Raw genomic sequence first — 14,676 nt, forward strand, 5'->3', positions numbered from 1 at the left:
CTCGTCACCTGCAGAAGGGGGCTGCCATCATGACCCTCTTGCTGTTCAGCCTCTTGCATACATAGCCCAGCTGCCGTCCTCCATGAAGCCTCTGATTTGCCTCCTCTCTTTGCCCTTAAAAAAGGCCTGCTGATTAGCGTCAGGCGAGAAGGAACAGGCCCCCTCCTGCCTCAGGGTGTGGCTGCCCTTCTGCCAAGCCCTGGTTGAAGTCTGCTTCCTCTCTTCCAGGCACTTGAATCTGAGCGTGCGGCCCAAAGCCTTGTCCGCGTTGGTAAGAAGCGGTGTTCCGGAAGCTCTCAGAGGAGAGGTTTGGCAGCTTCTGGCAGGATGTCACAACAACGACCATCTAGTGGAAAAGTATCGGATTCTCATCACAAAGGTGGGTTTGTCTATGAACGGTTGCGCTGGGGGGAAGAGACTGGGCAGCAAATGGCTGTGGCAGTGGCTTTGGGCTGGCTTCTCTGGATGACGGGCCTCTGAAACTTCTCGGAGATGTCTTAGCAAGAAGACTGGCCATGGGGCAGTTGCGCTGAAAAGCAGGCGGCCTACCACCCACAGCTGCCATTCTGCAGAGTAGGACAATTTTGGATGCTTTTTAAGGCAGAATGTTAACGCGATGGAGACGGTTCTGCTGAGCATCAGTGCTCTTTAATGGTTGAAGTGACAGTCTCTCACCTTCACTCATCAAGGAGCTTGTTCTCCCGGCCCCTCCCTTCCCATCCGTGGAAAGTGGTCTCCAACTCAGAAGGCTTCTCAAGTGGTCTGTTTCCCAGGGACATTTCTCATGACACTGGTAAAATCCAGTTGATAGAATGACCTGCTTGTGCTCTGTGGTTTTACTTGAACGTGCTGTTGAATCTGAGGTCCGGGAGCTCTTGAGGCACACATTTTGAATTTTTGGATAAGGTGGATTCTGCGTCAAGGGTAGCAAAAGCAATATTACAGGAAGGTAAAAGGTGTCAAATCTGCCTTGTCTGAGTATGTAGCGTTTGGAAGACGCACATGTCATAGGCCCACTGTGTGCGTGTGCGTTTTGAATGATTGCATGCCTGCATTTTCTTCCACAATCTGATATTTCAGATTTAGGGCATGTAGCAAATTCAAGGAAGACACCAGCCTCTCCTCACCTCTATAGGCAGGTTTATCTCTTAGTAACTCAAGAGGAATCTGATTCAGTTTTGGTAAATTGTGAGAAAGTACCTGCAGATCCCCCAGTATCCTTGTGTGTGTCGAAAGTCACTATTTGCCTGTTTGTTCCCTTCCCTTTTCTTGCATACGTTTATTCAGCTGTGCATGTTTTTATTTAATGTGATGTGTTAAAAAATGATGTCAAGACAATTCTGCATAAAATGTATGGTTTTAAGATCTGCGGCCGGTGGGAGAATGCAAAACTGGGTTCCGTTTCTAGCCAATGCCATGGCCGAGAGCTTTGCTGAGGTTGAGCCTCCGATGTGTGAGGTGGTGGCCCTTCAGGGCCTAGGCCTTAAAGCCATCCAGGAAGCTCTTCCAGGAATCACAGCAGAAGGGGGATGAGGATTCCCCTTTTGTGATTGACAACAGGGAGAAGAAAGCTCTCCTACTTTGGCTCTGGTGGCAGTTGATTTTCTGCAGGAAGGGAGGATGAAATACCCCTTTGCAAAGGCCTGAACTACAGGGGCTCCCCGACTAGGCTTGAGCATCAGTGAGCATCATTTGCAAGGAAGAATCTCTTAGTGTTCTCGCGCCGCTCATGCAGCCTACAGATCTAGACACACATAAACCTGATGAGGTTCGTGCTGCAACAGGCTGTTCCGTCCTCAGTTCTGGCCAGCCAGCCAACCTGCTCCCCACCCCAGGCCCAGTTCCTGCTGCCTTGGCTTGCACGGCTGGGCCCGGCAGCTCTCGCTGAGGACTCAGCTGGCTGTATTGATCCAGCTGCTGGGCGCTTCCTGTTGTGGCTGCTCCACAGCGTGGCATGGTGCAACCTGCTGGGCTGCCTGGCAGTTTCTCTCTCTCTGTGGTCGCCATTGATTCTGATCATAATGTCACCCCCAGGCGGGAGCCATCCTCGGAGCACTTCTCTGCCCCAAATGCCACTCTGGATGGGCGAGGAGGTGAGCCGACAGGCAACGGAGACGCAAAGCCAGGAATGGTTTTGATCCCCACCCCTGATGCTTCTCCTCCCCCTGAATTAACTGCTGCTGACAAACTCAGTTGCAACCTTGAACCATCTCTCTTCCTCCCCTCTCCCACCCTCCATGCTGTGCTTTCCAAAATCCTACCAGGCAAAGGTTAAAATTTCAGCAAGGCCAATGTATCCCGAGAAAGCTCGCTTGTTGGCTGTGCTGGATGGCCAGGCGAGTGGATCGTTGCTGGTGAGGCCTGCGTGGTGGTGGGTGCTCGACTCACGCATGGCACTGGGTGGTTTGGCGCCGTCTTCTGCAGACGTATTGGATCCGCTGCCCTGGCAGGTGGGAAGCTGAACTGTGCTCAGTTTTCTCTGTGTTTCCTCGTCTTGGAGCTTAAGGGGTTCTGTTAGGTGTTTAGTGCTCAAGAGCCAAAAACCAGACCATGGAGCAAGCTCGTTTTCACCACCAAATTCAGGAGTGATGATGTTCCAAAAGGAATCAGTGCAGTGCCACAGAGAGATTGGCCGTGGAAATACTTCTGCCAGTTAGCTTCCTTTTCCACTGGGACTGGTGCTTTTTGTTTAAAAAGCTGTCCTTCCCTATTTCCCCCTTGACAGAAGGGCCTTTGTGTGAACATGCTCCTCTGCCCCGACAGCTGTTGCTTGCTCAGAGCCTCGTCCAGCCGTTTCCCAGCAGTTGCTCCCAGGACTGACAGCGTGGCACACGCAGGAGCGCACAGGAATCCTGGAAGTGGCCTTGCCCCAGCTCTGAAATGGTTCTCAAGCTGGCGTTGCCTTTGCGCCTGACTCTTGACTTTCCATTTAACCAGCTCACAAGTCCAGGGAGAGAACCCATGCCTGAGACCCTATCAGATTAGCCCAGGAGCCTTCTCATGGCCGTGGGGAGATCTCCCAGCCTCAGGTCCTCCAGAGGGAGGCGGCTGTAGGGCTGTCGTCCAGCTCAAAGAAGTCTTCGTTGATCAGTTGTGCAAGTGCTGAGCGAGGATGCAGTGAGAGCCTCCGGCTTTTGAAAGAGAAGGACACGTTGACTCATCTCTGACCCTGATCGGGGACTTCCAAAAGGCGTCTTCTGACGTCCATTGCGGACATGGGATGCTGGTCTGTCAGTGAATCAAGTATCTGTAAAAACAATTTGGCAAGTAGTTGCTTCCTTGGTCTTTGGAGGATGGACTTACCTGCTGTAGGAGTGGTAGGTGGTAGATCTGCAGGGGTCTTGTGTCCTGTCCATAAAGATTTGGGGCTCTGCAGTGTGCGTAGCCACAATGGCTGGAACGCTCCCCTTCCATCTTCTAAAGCATCCGGCTCCTTCTGAGATGAAAGACAAGTGCATGCGTGCGGATGACAAACAGAGATAGAGTGAGTTTAAGTCTAGTCTGAGGAACTGTACAGAGTACTCTTGTTTCTTCCTTTCTAATAGAGGTGAATATGAATATCTTCCTTTCTAAGCATACACTCATTTGGTAGTACCTGGCTCAGGGGTACGGACCTCAGTGGCGCTAAGACTAAACCAGAAGTAGGTCCCATTAGCTAGAAATGTGTCTCCTTCACACCGGACTAAATAGGGGATGGGATCTATTTTTTGGCAAGGACGCTTTCCCTGCAGATTTTTTAGGAGAGCTTTCTTGAATTATAAACCTGCTGCTTGATCGGGAACACCATTTACATCGATTTAAGGCTTTTGAGCAGTTTAATTGAATCAATTAAGGGCTGCAGCTTGGAAGGCTTTAGCAGCATCTGGTTCAAGAAGTCACAGTGAGGATTTCTTCACAGAAGAGCGGCGAAATCAGGCTGCCTTCCCGTTTTTCAGATCCAAGTTTTCAAGGCTCTGGTCTTAAAGGGGGGGAAGAGAGAGCCAGTTTCTATGGTAACTGAAGGAGCAAGATGGAGCGGAGATACTGGCGATCAGGAGGAGAAGGAGTCCTCTCTTCAGGTTCCAAGTTATCACCTGTGCTTGGCGCAGGTTCCTGTACCATCTTTCCCACGGGGAGCCTGTTCTCACAAAAGGCGTCGGGCAGAAATATAAAACAGGAACGCAAACTGTTGTGGCTGAAGGAGTTTGGAAATAAGGGTGACTCCGTTGTGCCACGAGGGGAGCCCAGGAGAGCCAAGGGCCACCACCTTTGCCAGGAGAGCGCCAGTGGGTGTCCCCAGCTGGCCGAAGACCTGAACCCCGTGCTTGATCCAGAGCCTCCGCTGGGAGAGGAGGGCAGGCTCCTGCTTTTCCTTCGGAGAAGCCGTGCTGGGCCCTTGGAGGGGAGCTGCCCCACAGACCCTCTCGGATTCCAGTCCGTTGAATTCCGTGGGCCATCCCGATGGGCCTCAGTCGCAAGCGCGCCGTCGGCTTTGCGGAATCCTTGGGGAAGGGAGTGCCGTCTTCCAGCTTCTCCCTGGCGGCACCCTTGAGGGTTTTCGGAAGAGGGTCGGTCTCGTCTCAGGCCTCCGCCGTGGGTTCCCCGGGTTGGCCGTGTGGGATCCTCTCTGGCCTTGTGCCAGGCAGGCTGATCCCAAGATACCCCTGAGAGGGCTGCTAAACCGCAGCAAGGAGAGGGACGGGCCCTCCTCCCAGCAGCCCAGCCCAGGGGGGTGGTGTTGGGGCTGAATACCAATGGGGCTTGGCCTCCCCCCTCCCTAGCCCCCTGCCTGCGCTCGGCCATTTTCACCTGAGATGAGTGGGCTTTCTTTGACTGCTGGCAGGAGTCTCGCCAGCTGGGCTGCCTCCAGCTGCTTCTGTAGCTCCTGCTGGTCTGGGCAGAGTTGAGGGCAGGGAGGGGGGTTGGCGGATCCGCCCCCCCATGCCAGAGAAACTTTCTGCAGGGCGCTGGGACCCTGCGCCTCGCCACCCAGGCTTGGTGCGGAGGAGCGCGAGCAAGGAGGAGCTGGGCGCAGGCGCGCGCCCACCGAGTCTGCGGAGCCGGGCGGAGGGAACCGGCCCTCGGCTGCGCCTGTCCTCCCCTCCTGGACCTGCAGCGGGCAGCTGCCCGCCTCTCCCGGGCGCCGGAGGCAGATGCCCGTCTCAGCTGGCTGGCTGGCGAGCACCGGCCTTTGTCCTCTGAGCTGCAGGTAGGCGGGGGAGGGGCGCCCGGCTCGGGAGCATCCCTCCTCCAGCCGGATCCCGGGGAGCTGGTGGGCGGCTGGCCCCCTCTCCCGCAGTGTTGGGGGCGGGGAGGCCGCCTGGCGCATCCGGGGAGGAAGGGAGGGGTGCTGTAAAACGCCCCCTTCTTTCTTCCTCCCTCGCCTGCCTTCGAGGAGCCGCCCCCACGTGGCTCCGGCTGGCACTCCTCTAGTCCCCCTCCCCTCCCCTCCCCTCCCCTCCCCTCCCACACCAGCCAGCCTCCTCTCAGCCGAGGCAGCGCAGCGCACCTCTGCTCCCCCCCAGCGGCAGCGTACTGCTGCCAGCCAGCCAGCCAGCCAGCCAGCACAGCTGGAGGAGGGGGCGGCGGCTGGAACCGGGAAGCCGAGAGGGAGCATTGCGGACAATGCCCGGGCGCCCGCCACACTCCTCCTCGCCTTCTCCGGAGCAGCCGCGCACGCAGAAGCCGCCGCAATGACAGCCACTGCAGCAGCCGGGCAGCAGCCGCCGGCGTGAGGGGGCTGTGGGCGCCATTGCAAGATGAACGCCTCCCTGGACGGCGGCAGCCCCGGCAATGGGAGCGGCGGTGGCGGGAGGCCCTTCTGCCTCCTGGCCGCCGGCTACCCGGACAGCCTGGACGTCTGCCTGCTGGAAGTGATTGTCGTCGTCTTCCTCACCGTCCTCATCATCTCGGGCAACCTGGTCGTCATCTTCGTCTTCCACTGCGCGCCGCTGCTGAACCACCACACCACCAGCTACTTCATCCAGACCATGGCCTACGCCGACCTGCTGGTTGGGGTGAGTTGCCTGGTGCCCTCGCTCTCCCTCCTGCACTACCCGGTCGCCTTCCTGCCCGAGTCCCTGGTCTGCAAGGTCTTTGGCTACGTCGTCTCAGTGCTGAAGAGCGTCTCCATGACCTCGCTGGCGTGCATCAGCCTCGACCGCTACATCGCCATCACCAAGCCCCTCACCTACAGCACCCTGGTCACCCCCTGCCGCCTCCGCGCCTGCATCCTGCTGCTCTGGCTGTACTCGGGCGCCGTCTTCCTGCCCGCCTTCTTCGAGTGGGGGAAGCCTGGCTACCACGGAGACATCTTCCAGTGGTGCGCCGACTTCTGGGACACCCGGGCCATCTTCACTCTGTTCATCGTGGTCATGCTGTACGCGCCGGCCGCCTTCGTCGTCTGCTTCACTTACTTCAGCATCTTCCGCATCTGTCAGCAGCACACCAGGGAGATCAACGAGCGGCGGGTGCGCTTCAGTTCCCAGGAGGGGGAGGCGGCCGAGGCCCAGCCTTGCCCGGACAAGCGCTACGCCATGGTCCTCCTGCGCATCACCAGCGTCTTCTACATCCTGTGGCTTCCCTACATCATCTACTTTCTCCTGGAGAGCTCCTCTGTTTACCACAACCGCCTGGCCTCCTTCTTGACCACCTGGCTGGCCATCAGCAATAGCTTTTGCAACTGTGTCATCTACAGCTTGTCCAACAGTGTCTTTCAGAAGGGGTTGAAGCACCTCTCGGGCGCCCTTTGCACGCCGTGCGCCAGGCACCGGGCAGCCAAGGACTCCTCTGCCTCCCGGAGCAAAAGACCTTCCAACGGGTGTCACGCCTGACGCGCAGGTTGTTCCCACAAACTCAGCCCATTAAAAGACGTCCAGACTTGCAAAAAGAGAGACAGACAGAAACGCTGCTGATCTCAGAAGGACTGAGGATTTCCACCAGCACGTGCTGTCGGTTTCCGTGTTTCGCTTTAGAAAGGTCCTGGTGGGAAGCGGGGAGTGTCCGTTTTGACCAGGAGGGTCTCCTCCGTGGAGTGACACGGGATGTACTACAGTGCCAGCAAAAGACCCTTGTGTTCTTCCTTACCACTTTGCTCTGGTGTTTGGAGATCTGTGCTCTGTGTGTCAGTGCGGGAGTGTGTAAATGGTTTAATAGTGTATTCTTTGATTTGTCCGTGCATATGCCAAAGTATATTTCAAAATCTTATGGGTCCAAATGATGATTGTCCCTCTTCCTACCCCCCACCCCCACCCTGTTTCCCCCCTTACGCCTGTAGCCAATAATGTCAACACTTGAACGTTGGATTCCAGCGTGCCGTGAGCCAGCGGTGCCCTTTTCTCTCTAGGCTTTTTATAACCGTGGTTATTCCTCCTCCCCGTCCCCTTTTTGCCACCTCTGTCTCCCCAGGTTGTTCATTTGTGATTTAAAGTACCGTATTTGCATTTTTCTTAAAAAATGAAATGTCTGTGTAGTAAACAGATGACTTTGGAGCAGACCAAATTAGAAGACGAATAAAGTGTTTCCTTTTTTCCTGTTTTTTTTTTTTTTTAAGTAAGCGGAGAAAAAAATATTTATTTTGTCCTTTCCTTGATTTGGATTTTGTAGGCAACAGCTTGGGGATGTGGTCATGCATTCCACAGGATGGTTTGGAAACGATGTCACCAGCTTGTTTTTTTGTTTTGAGGAAGTTTCTCAAAACAAATTCTCTTTAAAAAGCAGATTTCTAAATTACCGATTGCTTTAATAGGGAAAGGAGGGAGAAAGGGTTTCTGAAAAGCTGAATGAGGAGGTGTTTATGCTGAGGTCCTGATCGAGGCCTTGGAAGTTTGAGGTCTGTTGAAAATGCCTCAGGCGCCTCCACGTTTTGAAATGCAGAGAGAAGGGGCTGCACTTACCTGCCCACTTCTTGCAGCAAGGTGTCCAACCTGATTCACGTTCTAGGAGGATGCTTCTTAGGGACGGCCTGCGTTGGGGGGAAGTGTATTTTGTACTCAGACCACGTTGCTGGGGCTAATCAACCTAGCCGTATCTTTGTAAAACGCCAACTTTTGGTCTGGAGGAAAGCTGGCCCAGTTCTGGGGCAGAAGAATTGACCCTGGGTCTGGCTAAGAGAGGGCAGATGCAGGAATGGCTGAAGCTTAGAGAAGTGCACAGAGGGGAAGGCAAAGCTATTCGTGGCTGCTAGTCCTTCGGGTTGTATGGAACTGCTGTGCAGAGAGGCAGCCTACCTTTGAATACCGATTGCTGCGGGGAAGCAACTGTTCTCACGACCTGACTGTGGGCTTTTTTTTTTTTTTTTTTTTTGCCTGCCCATTGTTGGAAACAGGATGCCGTGCCAAACAGGAGATTCAGTTTAAATAAGGCTTCTTTTTTTCTTTCTTTTTTTTAACTTGACATTTTGAGGGCCAACTCTGGAAGTTCCCTCCCCTGGCCGCGAGCAAACTTAGTGTCACCCCCCTCCCCGCCGCATCTGCAGGCCAGCTACTAAGATTTTGCTAGTCATTTTCGAAGCATTTGCTGGGTGATCCTCTCTGCACAAAGGATAGATTTTTAAAATTTATTTGTTTACCAATGAGCGTTAATTCACATGGTTGTTGACAATTTCCCCATGTATCTCATACTATATTATCGTGAGATGGGCGATTGTCCTTTTGTCGCGAGGAGGAACGGAAACTTCGGTTTGGCTGGGGGTAAGAAACTTTACATGGCTGTGAAGGTGGCAGCGGGCTGGACCAGGGTCATGGAGAAACCACATAATGGCCAGGTTCACATAACATTCTAGATTACAGGTAGTTCTCAACTTATGACCATTTGTTTAGTGACCATTTGAAGTTATGACACCACTAAAAAAAGTGACTTACGACCAGTCCTTGCACTTGTGACCATCACAGCGTCCCCGCAGTCATGTGATCAAAATCCAGGCGTTTGGCAGCTGGCATGTATTTATGATGGTTGCAGCATCCCGGGGTCACCCGATCGCCATTTGCGACCTTCCCAGCTGGCTTCTGACAAGCAAAATCAATGGGGAAACCGCATGATTCACTTAATGACCGCCACAAAAAATGTAAAATTGGGTGTGGTCACGTGATGCCTCGCTTAATGGCTGCACCACTTAACAACAAATGTTCTGATCCCTATTGTGGTTCTAAGTCGAGGACTACCTGTAACGGTGCTGTGAAATGCATGGTTTCGTCCTATTGTTGGGAACCCAGTTTCTGTCTTTGCATCTTGCATTAACTCAGCCTTAACCTTGTTTGTCTGCCTGTTACATGAACACATCAGTTGCGCTTTTTTAGCCTGGATATTGGCACGATCCAGGGCTCCTTTAACCCATGAGGTTAGCCTGTGCTTACCGCAGGCACGGGAGGAACACTCTCCCTGCTTCTGGATCTGGAGGCTTCCGAATATCCCTGTTAACTCTCCTGGCTGCCTTGCTGGGCAGAGCAGAGACACGGAGCTGGGAGGACCCCTTAAGGTCCAAGAGTGACTCCCATCTGCAGCGTACCCGTGTTAAAACCAGCACGGGCCAGGAGAGGCTGATGTAACTTGGGCTTGATTGATTGATTGATTGATTGATTGATTGATTGATTGATTGATTAGTATTCCAAGAAATAAGCAATAGCATCTCAACCTTTTTGTGGGAAGTGCAGATACCCAGCGGGCCGGCTTCAAGTTCGGGGTATAACTCTCTCAGCTGTGGCGATGCTCCCTTGGTGGGGGGGTGGCGGGGAAATCGAAGCTTCTGCAAGCGAGGCCAGAAAGTCCCTGTGAGTTTCAGAGGCTGGAACTGGGGCAGAATCCCCAAATACACAGCAGCTTCTGACTTAAGGCCAGGCTGATCCAGAGCGAAGGCAGAGGGAGAAGACATGGGGTTGGGGGCTGGTGGTGGTTTGTACGGGGAATGCAGCGAATCAACGCTTGGGGAACAGACCAAATGGCTGGAACTATAAACGGCAGCCTCAGATACGGGTCTCGAAATGTGTATGTGGTTTTTTGCGGGGGGGGAGAGGTTAACAAGGATTGGTGCATATTTAAAGCCAGCAATATTTAGTGGTGCAAAAGAATAACCCATGCAATCCGGGGTGTGCTGTTTTGTACGTGTCATGACAGCTTGAGAATCCAGCATTTTTTTTTTTAACCTGTAAGTTTATCTATTTCAGGGAGAATAAAAAGCAGAGCTATTCTTCTGGGCAGAAGGTGGGGAAACAATTTTGACCATCTATCATCATCTTTATTCCAAGAGGGACATCTCTTCACTGTGTTGGTTCAAGCGAAAGGGCAAAAGCAAGAAAAATAAACCTAATTTGTGTATTTATAGAGTAGGAACTTCTACACGTAGACGCCTTTGAGCCGCTGACAATAATTGTACATTGCTGATTTTTGCTGCCTCTCGACGTCCAGCTAGTAGGAATTGGAAGGTTTCAGGGTAAAAGCAAATATCAGCTTTATCCCCCCCCCACCCCCAGTTCACAGCACCCTGGAGACTTCTCTTAAATGCCACCCGCTCTTATTGGCAGGAAAGGATCTGGTGCTTTGTCCCCAAAAGTACTTGTGTGTTTTGCTTGGCGGAGACGTCCGCAAGTGCTGAATGCCTGCACGGCTGTTTCAGGTCAGGAACGGCCGGGCTCTCTGGTAGCATGTGGGATTCTCGCTAGGTGCACGGCTTGAAACGTTTGGCTTCAAGCGCTCCGGCGTTCCGTCTGGGCCACAAGAAAAGAGCGCTTAGCCCTACATTTGGGAGGGACAACCGAGAGAGGGGCTCCGTAGGTTCCCTCCCCCCTTTCCATCTTTCCACTGCAGCCTTTCCCCTCCTGTCCTTCCTTAAAGGAATCCCCATACTGGGCTACTTACGTGCTCGTGGCAGAAAAGGTGCCAAGACCCCAGGGAAAGGACGCAGCGGCTTCACCCAGGGCCTTCTCAGGAGCAAGGAAGGCCTGGGGCCCTGACTTATGGGTGCACTTCCATGTTTTAGTTGTTGGGCCAGATTATGTGTAATTTAGTATTGCGTGCGTGTTCTTTACGGGTGGAAGAAACAGGTATGGTTGCTGTTGCCACAAGACGGTAGCTGAAGAAGAACGTAGCTAAACTGCTGTTTATACGTTTATACTTTTCAGGCCGTACCGTTAAGGAAAATCCAGGAGTAACGCGTAAATGTCTTGGTAGGTCCAAGATGCAAAGGATGCTGTTTAACCCAAGGAACACGTTGTTGTAGTTATTATTGCTGTTTACTCTTCAAACTTTGCTGCATATGGCATTTTTATCTATTTTTAGACTGTGTGCCCCACCTGTAAACCGGAGGGGAGGGGAGGGGAGGGGAGGGGGGCCAGGTGAGAGAGCAAAAACCTAATGACTTCCATAATGCCTGTTCTGGCAAACTCCCTTTCCCAAACTCACCAAATAATTGGCTTTTATGCCAAGGGTCCACGGAATAGCTCATAGCTCACGCCTTGCTGGAGGTCAGTCACCTCTTCAGCCGGAAGATCGGATGTTTTAAAGAGCTGCTCCCATCCCGCTCTGTGTCAGAGCAAGAAGTGGGTCTGGAGCTCCCTCTCTAGGGGCTGGTGAGGATGGGGCAGCTCCCGACACCCGGAGGGGCCCCAGTTTGCCCCCCATTAGAGGCCACCGAGGGCAGGGAGGGAGAGTTGCTGAGCGCGGAGAGGGGAATCCTTTATGGCTGAGACTCAGCCCTGGCGCACCTGGCCATCCCCGAGGGCATTTCCCAGGCCTTTCCTTATCCAGGCGCCCTTTGCCTCCCCCGGAGCCCCAGACAAGGGACCCTCGGCCACTGCACCCCAACCCCTCACTCGGTTCTTGGAGCTGACTTGAGTCGAAAGAAGCCCCCAATGGATGTGGGCGGACGGCTGGCGCTGGTGCAAAGCAGAACCGGAGACCAGGGCCCCGGGCCCTTCGTTCCAAGGACAGGCCGTCCCACCCAGGGGTGGCTCCATTTTTTCATTCCTCGGTTGCATTTTGTTTGTGGGAGTTTCCCTTTCCCTGCGTGCCCCCTTGACTTAAAAGCGTTGGCCCTTCCTTTCTTTTCTCCCCCTGCCTGCATATTTCTGTTTTTGGGTCCCTTGGCTCTGTGCGCCCCGAACGGAGGCTGGAGCATTCTGGGGGGTGACTTGCCCATGCTGCATTTATCTGTTTGACCTTCCACCTTTCTCACTCCCCCCCCGACACCTCGCGGCCACGCTTTCTCGGGCCCCGGCGCCCATTTTCTTTCAAAGCAGCGTTAAGATCCGCACGCAAGGCAGGAGGGCTTTCTGCAAAGTGCCTCTTTCTGATTTTTCTTGTGGGAAACTTGAGCCCTAAAAGGAACTAAGCACAGCTGAAGAGGCTGGGTATCACTTGGGGATTTACTCTTATTTTTAGAACGGGATTTATTGCCATATTTGGCCTGAAACAATGTCATATTGTGACTTTATTGTTTCCAACAACGCCTGGCTGGTCCGTCCCACCTGCTCTCACTTTTGTTGGGTGTATTCAGCGGAACGTGGGTGAAAGGGTTGTCGTTGGCGAACATTTCTTTCACTGTGACTAATTCCGTGGCTTAAGAATACTAAATTTCCTGTGTATAGTTCTTAAGGCGCAAGAGAGGAGAGGGGCTTGAGCTTTGCGAGATGAAATCTCTGAATTCCCAGGCGTCATACTTGGCAGGGCCACGTACTCCCAGCCAGGAGGAAGAAACACTTCCTTGATTGACAGCAGGGTCCTGTATCACTGTAAGGGCTAATAATTTCATCATGGAATAACCCTTTGTCATCTGTACCACTTCGTTAGAGGCTGGGATAAACAGGTTCAACCTTCGGATGCTACAAGACGGTTGCAATGGATTAAACCCCCAGGGGAGAGTTTTTTGCTTAATCTCTTTCCCAACCGGATACTCTCCTGGTATTTTGGACTTCGGCATCTCATTTTAAAAGATGCTTTTAAAACCCGCTAGGGGTTGCTTTTAGGCCAAGCCTGTAAGCTTTGCTGAGCTAGCTGTAACACCGAGCTTGCAAATTAACCCCAGAAGAAGCTGCATTTTCAGAAAGCTACCCCTGAAAATTTCAGGGCAGGAGGAGGAGGCCTCTGTTCAGCCAAGAGCCCAGATTGGCTCCTTATTGCAAGCGTCCAGTTCCTGCTGGAAACCACTGGTTTTCCTCCCTCTGTTCTCTCAACCAGAAATCATACTGGGGATTATTCTGTATTGCTGGCTGCCTCCGCTCTCCCAGCCAGCGCCCACTCCTGCTTTTTCTCCTTCCCTCTCTTTTCCTGCCCTTTCTCTTTTGCATCCCAGATTGCACCAAGGAGTGCGTTTCCAAGAGCTTTGCTTTCCATTTCTCCCCCACTTCAGCCCCGGAAACCTGAGCTGGTCTGGCGGGCCCGTTCTCCCAGCAAGGTATAAAAATAGGATTCCTCCTCACACAATGGCTGGGCTGCGCTTGTTTGTACTACTAAATCCAGGCTGGCTTTTTTTTAAAGTTTATCATTTCCGGACACTTTCCCCTGCCACCAAACAGTGCTCCAGTAGCGAGAACGTTGGGGGATGGCATCGGAGCCCTGATGCCCGTTCCTAAGGCTACCGCGTACCCGACGAAGGCAATGCTGTGTTGTGCCTCCGCGCTGCAAGGGTAGATGTTCCAACTCACCTTTCCATCCTTGTCCTGGGTCACTCAAAAGGTCGACGTTTGATTTGGTGGGCGTTTGGCGTTCTCGCCCCACACTGGTGGGTCTGGTTCATAGCTGTGGAGTCTCTCTGCCCAGTGGAAGCCGCCACGTGTGACGGTTCAGCGGCGGATGCTGCAAAAAGAAAAACACAGTGAGGTTTGGGGAGGTTTCATCACCTGATCAGGCAGGGAGCCCTGCTGAGAGGGGGGCATGTCCGCCTCTGCTGCTTTGAAGGGGTGACTCTCCCTGCTCAGGAGCGGAGCGTCGGCTTCCCATGGGGGAGGTCTCCAAGTCAGCCTTCGGGGGCTAAAAGGATCAGGTCATGCTGACTAAGGAAGTTCTGCTTGCGAGAGCTGCCGTCACGGGAGCTGCGTGGAGCAATTCTAAAGTGCAAGGTGCTCCCTCCCTCCCGGCCCCAAATTTTGCTCAGCTCCTTCCTGCTCCCTCGAGGCTTTGGTGGCTTATAACCTTGGGCGTGGGACTTCTGGAACCAGCAAGGCAGTGGCTGGCAGGTCTTCCAACCCGGCTGCCAACGGTGGGGCGTTCTTTGGGGTGGGGGAGAGAAGGTCCGTCCATGTTCCTTTTCCTGAGTCGTCGGGAGTGGAGCTGGCTCAACAGTGGCGCGAACACCTTGTTTCCCTTCTCCCCCCACATCGCGCCCGACATCCCAGGTATCAAGAGCTGCCCTTCCTTCCTTCCTTGCTGAATGCTTGTCTTGGCCAGCCTTTTGAAGTGGGGGGAGATCAGTACGTCCCTCTCCCCAGCCCTGGCTAAGCCATATTGCAGGGCGAAAAGTGGGGAGGGGCGTATGTGTTTTTTCCCCCCTTTCCTTCTGAACAGGCCCTGCAGAGTCGCTTCTCCGCCAGGTAGGAAGGAGCCAGGATGGTTTACGGGCCTTCACGTCTGCGCACCCCGGTGCCTGTGCTGTCTTAAACCTCGGATGAGGATCGTGTGCCCTTGTTGGGAGCAGAGTTTGCAGGATCCTCAGGCCTTCAGGTTGTTCACAACCGTCTCCCCTTTCTCCTTCTCCCCCCCGGCTTTGCA

The 14,676-nt window shown here is 53.6% G+C and overlaps 2 protein-coding genes across 3 annotated transcripts in view; both read left to right on the forward strand.

Moving 5' to 3' along the window:
- The window catches only part of RABGAP1 (RAB GTPase activating protein 1), a 42,429-nt gene that overhangs the window by 12,934 nt on the left and 14,819 nt on the right, over positions 1-14,676 (forward strand). For both annotated transcript variants that reach the window (XM_088146858.1, XM_088146859.1), the window contains exon 13: positions 229-379. In XM_088146858.1, coding sequence (XP_088002984.1) covers positions 229-379 — 151 coding nt within the window. The remainder of the gene's footprint in view (positions 1-228; positions 380-14,676) is intronic.
- On the forward strand, positions 402-14,671 carry GPR21 (G protein-coupled receptor 21). Its single transcript, XM_088146865.1, has one exon. The coding sequence runs from the start codon at positions 5,739-5,741 to the stop codon at positions 6,810-6,812; it is 1,074 nt and encodes a 357-aa protein (XP_088002991.1). The 5' UTR covers positions 402-5,738; the 3' UTR covers positions 6,813-14,671.

Source organism: Python bivittatus, unplaced genomic scaffold (assembly GCF_059951505.1).
Source record: "Python bivittatus isolate LINGU-HERP-01145 unplaced genomic scaffold, Pbiv_v1 ctg000160_np1212, whole genome shotgun sequence".
Lineage (NCBI taxonomy): Eukaryota > Metazoa > Chordata > Lepidosauria > Squamata > Pythonidae > Python > Python bivittatus.

Bases quoted from the DNA above. Each gene is read 5' to 3' on its own strand.
- GPR21 (XM_088146865.1), top strand. From the start codon at position 5,739: ATGAACGCCTCCCTGGACGGCGGCAGCCCCGGCAATGGGAGCGGCGGT.